Source organism: Myotis yumanensis, unplaced genomic scaffold, assembly GCF_028538775.1.
Source record: "Myotis yumanensis isolate MYYU_CA2020_CCGP unplaced genomic scaffold, mMyoYum1.0.hap1 SCAF_3, whole genome shotgun sequence".
Taxonomy (NCBI): Eukaryota; Metazoa; Chordata; class Mammalia; order Chiroptera; family Vespertilionidae; genus Myotis; species Myotis yumanensis.
The window spans coordinates 81498389-81505477 of NW_027223754.1; the positions used below are offsets into that span (position 1 = coordinate 81498389).

At 42.0% G+C, this 7089-nt stretch overlaps 1 protein-coding gene across 1 annotated transcript; it reads right to left on the reverse strand.

Moving 5' to 3' along the window:
- Nucleotides 1-1757: 1757 nt before the first annotated feature.
- On the reverse strand, nucleotides 1758-6225 carry LOC139006598 (kelch repeat and BTB domain-containing protein 6). Its single transcript, XM_070408989.1, has one exon. It carries the CDS (start codon nucleotides 6000-6002, stop codon nucleotides 3987-3989), a length of 2016 nt encoding a protein of 671 aa, XP_070265090.1. The 5' UTR covers nucleotides 6003-6225; the 3' UTR covers nucleotides 1758-3986.
- Nucleotides 6226-7089: the final 864 nt, after the last annotated feature.

Consider the following 7089-nt stretch of genomic DNA (forward strand, 5'->3'; position numbering starts at 1 on the left):
ACACATGTTTTGGAAGAAATACTTTGCCTGAAATTTACAGTAAGTCCTTTTTAACTGTTCCCAGAATTAACAAAGTGTATCCAAAAATAATATTCTTAATTGAGATATGGTGGCTGTAAGCAGCAATTTTAGCTTTGGAGGGAAGAATGTAAAAGTTTGACTCCATTAGAGATAGGTGACACCCCACAGGGTAGGTTGTTTTAGGAGAAAATATATTTCAGATATAGATGAAATGTTATACAAAACATCTGTTCCCCACTCTTCCTGTGCCTAGGACCACACTGAGTCTCCAAAGTTAAAGATGTGAGGAATGGAAGTTTGATGAAACAGACCCAGGCGACAACTGGTTCAGAGTCAAGGAGGTGGTCCTTCTCCCTATCCTGCATGAAACCTATTGCCTCCATGGTATTGAGGTTTGGCAGCTTTTGTGAACAGGATCTTTTATTTTGTTATTATTAAATTTTTTATATTTTATTAAACTGATTTAAAATATATATATATTTATTGATTTTTTTACAGAGAGGAAGGGAGAGGGATAGAGAGTTAGAAACATCGATGAGAGAGAAACATCGATCAGCAGCCTCCTGCACACTCCCCACCAGGGATATACCCACAACCAAGTACATGCCCTTGACCGGAATCGAACCTGGGACCCTTCAGTCCGCAGGCCAATGTTCTATCCACTGAGCCAAACCGGTCAGGGCTAAATTGATTTTTATATTATTATTAAATTGATTATTAAACCCTCTAGGTTCAAGAAATAACATTAATTCTCTTGGGATTCTAGTGGTAGTCACATTTTCTATAAATTCTGCCTCTTAATACTATCCTGCTTTATCAAATTTACTAAATAAATGTTCCTTTAAAGTTAATTAGAATAATGAAAAGTGTATAGGAGTTTTTAAACAGGTATGGGAAAAAGAGACTGTCACAAGTGCTCTTACCTTGAGTCTGATGAGCTTCAAAAGTGTCATAAATAATTGAAAATATAAAATTATGAATATATGCCTTTGGGGGGAATGGATCAAAAGCTTTCCCCAGAGCCCTGGCTGGTTTAGCTCAATGGTTAGAGTGTCAGCCTGTGGACCCAAGGGTAGTGGGTTCTATTCCCAGTCAAGAACATGTACCTCAGTTGCAGGTCCTATCCCCGGCCCCGGACAGGGCATGGGCAGGAGGTAACCAGTCAATGTATTCCTCTCTCTCTCTCTCCCTCCCTCCCTCCCTCCCTCCCTCCCTTCCACCCTTTATCTAAAGATAAATGTATATCCCCAAGTGATTAAAAAAAAAAAGCTATCCCCATATTCTCAACAAGATCAGGTACAAATATTTTTTAATTCCAGCTCAATTAAAAATGATAAAAAGAGCTATTTAATTTCAATCTCTAATCCATATATAGACAAGCTTATTGCTAAATTAATTTCTACTTCATCCTTTTGGAACCATAATGCCATTTATTATTTTAACTAAAAAGAACTTGCAAAAATTTGGACTCTTTGAGCTTTTCAGATTATGGGAACAGATAAAAAAATAATTACAGTTACTCTAAATCTTATAAATAGTAGTCCTGCAAACAACATTATATCGAGAATTTGCTAAAAGTTCTGATGATTAATTGAAAAACTGAGGCAAGGATGCTTTTCTATCAAAAAGGGATTTCAACACTGCTAGTTATGTCATTCACTGCACAAGCAAGTGTTGCATACATTCAGCAGAAACACCGAATTAAAAAGTCAGAAAGTCTGGGATTTAATACCAGTTTTATTTGTTACTAATCACATACAAATCACTTATCTATAAAATAATGATTAACATCTATTCCCTAATTCACAAATATATCACGAAACCAAAATTCTTCCTAAGAAAACCTCTTTGTAAACAAAGATATTACTACCATTTAGCTTAGGCTTTAACTGAAAGGTTGAAAATGGCAACCTGGAGAATTTGTCTCATATAAACTATAGATGAATAATTTGGATGAATTATCCATTGTCCTTTTTCAACATAAAAAAACAGAAAGCTATCAAAAGAAGTCACTGGTGAAGAAAAAGTTGGAAAAAAAAAACTACTGAGAAAGGGCTTTGTGTTAAGTACAGTGCTTAGAACAACCCTGATATCAAATGGAACAAAATTTAGCCTTAGGCAACTGAAAGCATAACTGACCTTTTGAAGGAACACATAGTGCTAAGACAAGCATCTTATTTCATCAAAAATAAACAGGAATGTTCTGCAAAATCTTCAAATGGCCCATAAAAATGCCTCCGAATACTTTTTTTTTAAAACTTGCCTGTCTCCCTCTCTTTATTTTCATATGATAGTGTATCATTCAAAAATTCTGTTTCCCACCTGAGAGAGCACATGCCTTAGTATTCTGCCACGGTGTATGAAATGTTAGCATTCTGTCACTAGCAAATAGGAATTAGCATGTTATTAAATAAAGATTTAGGAAGCTAATGCTAATTGGGTATAGGTAATTTTATACACTATAAGCATTTGGTCATTTATTATGAATAATGACAACAATATCTAGTAAATCTTAAGAGGTAAGCATTTATATTTTCTGGTATTTAACAATGTCAGTTTTATGTGATTTAGTCTACTTCTGGACTTTTCCTTACATAGTGACAGAAACAAAGACTAAAGCATTAATTCACAGAGAAACTCAGAACAGATACAAATACCCTAATAAAAGAACCATATATTCCACTGCTTAGGGAAATATTTTAGATGAATATACTTTCACTACTGGCCCCAAAAGCCATCATCCACGTATGTTATTTAACTGTAAACTTTTAATACAAAAATACCTTTAAGCTACTAATAACATTTAGTGACTTACAAAACTGACAATATTTCAGTGCTACACAAAACAATTCTATACTTAAAACTTAAAGTTTTAAAGTTCTTTGCCGGCACTTGATTTTATAGTTGATAGATACAATAACTACTAATTAATAAAATACTGTCCTTAGCTTATACATATTTTCAAAACCAATATTACCTCACAAAACAGTAAAGAATAATCAAATCTTGCTGACAAATCTTGTAAGCTGAACACCAAAACTATACAGTCAAAATATTTTAAGAATCACAATAACTTTTTAAGACAATGAATAAAAGTTTACACAATCATATCCAATGGACAAAAGGATTGTTCCTCTGAATCAATGAAGCATGTACCAAGTATAGATAAAACACATGAACCTACAAAGCAAGTCACTGGGTTTTTGTTTTTGTTTGTTTTTTAAGTTTTGTAGATGATTAGTGACACTGCTAGAATGGAATTCTTTTTAGATGGAAACTTGGTCACTATTTGCAAATACACATTTTATATTACAAATTTAAAACTGAAATTTCTTTTCCAACAGTAGAATCCTGTGGGGGTTTTTTGTTGTTTTTATACCAGTGAGCTTATGGCCATTCTGTAAAGTATTACATTCCTTCACCTTATAAATAATCATTCAGTCACATTAAACATATATGCATCTTTTTCCTTCATGAAAGGGGAGGAAATAACTAAAATTTAGCAGGTTATATTTAAGTTAGAACACATGTTGTATAAACATACTAGTTTAAAGTTTTGGAATTCTACTACACTGTTCTGAAGAAAAATATATGCTTTCAAAACCCTATCTAGTAATCCCTATCCAGCTATTTTAAAAATTAAAATTCCAGTTACTGTACTTGTGGCACTAAACAGAGTGGAAGGCAAAATTATCATATTCAAATATAGACATATTAAATAACCAAACAATATTGGATTTTTAGAACAGTAAATTATTAAATAGGTTTATTTTTGGAGTGCTTAAATTCTCTAACCTTAAATTACATCAGTATTTCAAATAATACCCTTTCTAAAGAAAACCTGAAATTAATCAACTTTTTTTCCAGTAAAGGGAAAGGGTCTATCTTTTAGATACTTTCCAAAGCAATAAAAATACCTTAGTGTTTCAACCTATCTATAACAAACCCTGCTGATCCTATGCATTTCACTGAGGTGCTACCTGTACCCACAAATCATCATCAGATAAAGAACTTGAACTTCCTGACTCAGAATCTAGCTCACTGAATCCACCTAAATCCCATTCAGTACTAGATTCACTTGGTATTTCCTCTTCCTCAGTGAGGAAACTCTGACCAGGCTCAAGGCAGGAAGGGTAAACACGAGCTGAGAGGCAGAAAAAGTTGGAATCAAATTGGAAGAGGCCTAATGTGGTACCAATATTAATCCACTGGTCTCCACTAATGTCATATTCATACACAGTCACTCGGTTCTTCTTCCATTGTGGGGTGCGTGAGGTAATCAGCAACAGTTTTTGGTCATGATTGATGATCCGGTAGTTGCTGGTCTCTGACACCAAAGGAATATTATTAATCTGCCTCCATTCTCCTCTGACTGGATTGTAGACCTTCATGACTGGGATGTCACAGATACAATAGATCTCATCATTGAAGACACAGGCTTCCTGAAAGTCATGGCGCTTAAGAGAAACACACTTCAGCCACATATTGTGGTTAGGATCATAGCAGAACATGCGCTTACTGTTGAGAGCATAAAGGTAGTTCTGAATTACCATTAGGTCAAAGGAGATAAAAGAATGGGGTAGTGGAGCCACCAGTGCCCACTGGTTCCTCTGAACACTGTAGCATTCCACTTCCTTCAATTTAAGTCCAGTAATAGGGTCTCGCCCACCCAAGATGTAAATGTAGCCATTGAGGTAGGCCACATCCATGCCCTCACGACACAGCAAGCGATCTGCAAGTTGCTGCCAACTATTCTGGGCTGGTTTATACACCCAGAGGTCTTTCCTGGGCTGGGCAGCTAGATAGATGTCATGGTCCGGAGAGATACAGACGGCTAAGGTGGTTACAGTTCTAGTGTGAGCAAGGCAGGTCAAAGGTGAGGGCACTTTGTAAATATCCCCGGAATAGGGGTCACAGCACAGAAAGGGATCTCTAGGGTGACCAAAGAAAATCACCATCTTCTTGGCACACACACCCAACCTCTGGGGTGGATTTTCTGCTGCGTATACAGCAGAGCTGCTGCTGCTGCTGCCGTCTGGCTTTGCCACCACAGACTTGTACATCATGTCACCATATCGCATCTGCAGAGCCCCTTCAATAAGGTCCAGACAGTACTTCTTCACAGTGGTGTTGGTTAGCAGCCCTTTCAGGTAATCCTGATCTTCATCAGCGAAATGTGTCCAGCGGACACACTTGAAGACTTCCGCAGCGCTGGGACCCCGCTCCTTGGGAGCCGCCTCCAACCACTGCATGGCAACGTGACACACGGTCTGCTCATGCTCTATGTTTAGACAATCCAGGCGCAGGACAGCCAGCAGCTGGGCCAGGGTCAGATCTGCCAGAGTCTCCTCCTGAACTGAGCCCATGCGACTGAGCTGCTTGAAGTTGTGGGCTATGAAGGACTGGGCCTGTGAGCGCAGCTTGCGATGGCCAAAGGCATCAGCGAACTTGAGGATGGCGGCGCAGTTAGCCAGGTCCAGGCGGCGGGCTAGGAAGGAAGCACAGGCTTCCCGCACGTACTCGAGCTGCAACATGTCGGAGGCCGCGTAAAGGCGTTCCACGTTGGCCTCACTCAGGGACACGCGACCGGTGTAGCAGTATTCGACCAGCACCTCAAAGGACTCGGCATCCACGTCATGCATGGTCACGTTCGCCTGCTGGCTCTCGTACATGCCGCCGGTGAACATGCTCTTGAAGTAGGGGCAGGCGGCAGCCAGCACGTTCCGGTTGCAGGAGAAAAGGCGGCCCGTGCCAGGCCCACTGCCAGGCGTCACCACCTCGATGGTCACATCACACAGCAGCCGAGAGTCATAGAAGGACTTGAGCTGAGCCAGCAGGGCTGCAGAGTGGGCCGCGTCCTTCAGCTCCTCCGGGCCCGTGAAGAAGGCCGAAACCGTCGGCTTGTGAATCCTCTTGGGCCGCTTGCCACCACGGGGACTGGCGAGGCGGCGGGAGCGTGGGGCGTCTTCCCCGGACTGCATGGTGGAGATGGCGGCGGACGCTGAGGGCGAGAGCGGGCGCTAGGCTAGGGCCGGGCTCCGGCTTCTCTTCACCCTGCTGTTGCGGGCGCAACGATAACGGTGTCTCCCGAGAGACAACCACACGAGTCCATTTACTTGACTCAGCCCTGTGCCGAGGTGCCACCTGCCTTTACCGCGTAGACCGCGCCAACTCACCCGCTTCCAGTTCCACGCCCTTCCTCCGCCTCAGCTCGCCCACAGAACCGCAGGCTGACACGGAAAGCCGCCGCCGCCGCCGCGCTGGCACGGCAGTACCGCTAGGCGTCCAGGAGAACTACGATGCCCAGGTGGCCTTTCGCGCCTCGAGGCATGCCGGGTCCTCCAGACCTACGGGCATAGGCTCATGTACAGAAGCGGCGTGGCATGCCGGGAGTAGTAGTTTCCATAGTATCGCGAGATTTATCTGCCGTTCATTGTTTCAGCTGACGAAATTAAAAATAACTGATTCTTCCCGATTCCGATTTCATGTTATGGTAGAACTTTGAGTTTGGAATGCAAATTTGGCTCCCGTTCTAGTATTTATTAATTGTTTGCCTTCTCTCTCATAGTGTTCTTCTAAGATTAAATGAGCCCGGCCGCGGTGTTCAGTGGTTGATCGTAGACCCGGGAACCGAGAGGTCACCAGTGCGATTCCCGGTCAGGGCACAAGCCCGGGTTGCGGGTTTGGTCCCTAGTAGCGGGGTGACTCAGTGGCTAGAGGGTCGGCCTGAGGACTGAAGGGTCGGGGGTTGGATTCCAATCAAGGTCACATACCCGGGTTGTGGGCTCGATCCCCGGTCACGGGCATGCAGGTGGCAACCGATCAGGATGTTTCTATCTTTCTCTCCCTCTCCCTTCCTCTCTCTAATATAAACAAAAACATATTTTTAATATACATTTTTCTTGATTTCAGAGAGGAAGAGAGAGATAGAAACAACAATGATGAGATAAAATCATTGATCGGCTGCCTCCCCCATGCCCCTGACTGGGGATCGAGCCCGAAACCCGGACATGTGCCCTTGACCGGAATCTAACCCGGGACCCTTCAGTCCTCAGGCTGACTCTCTAT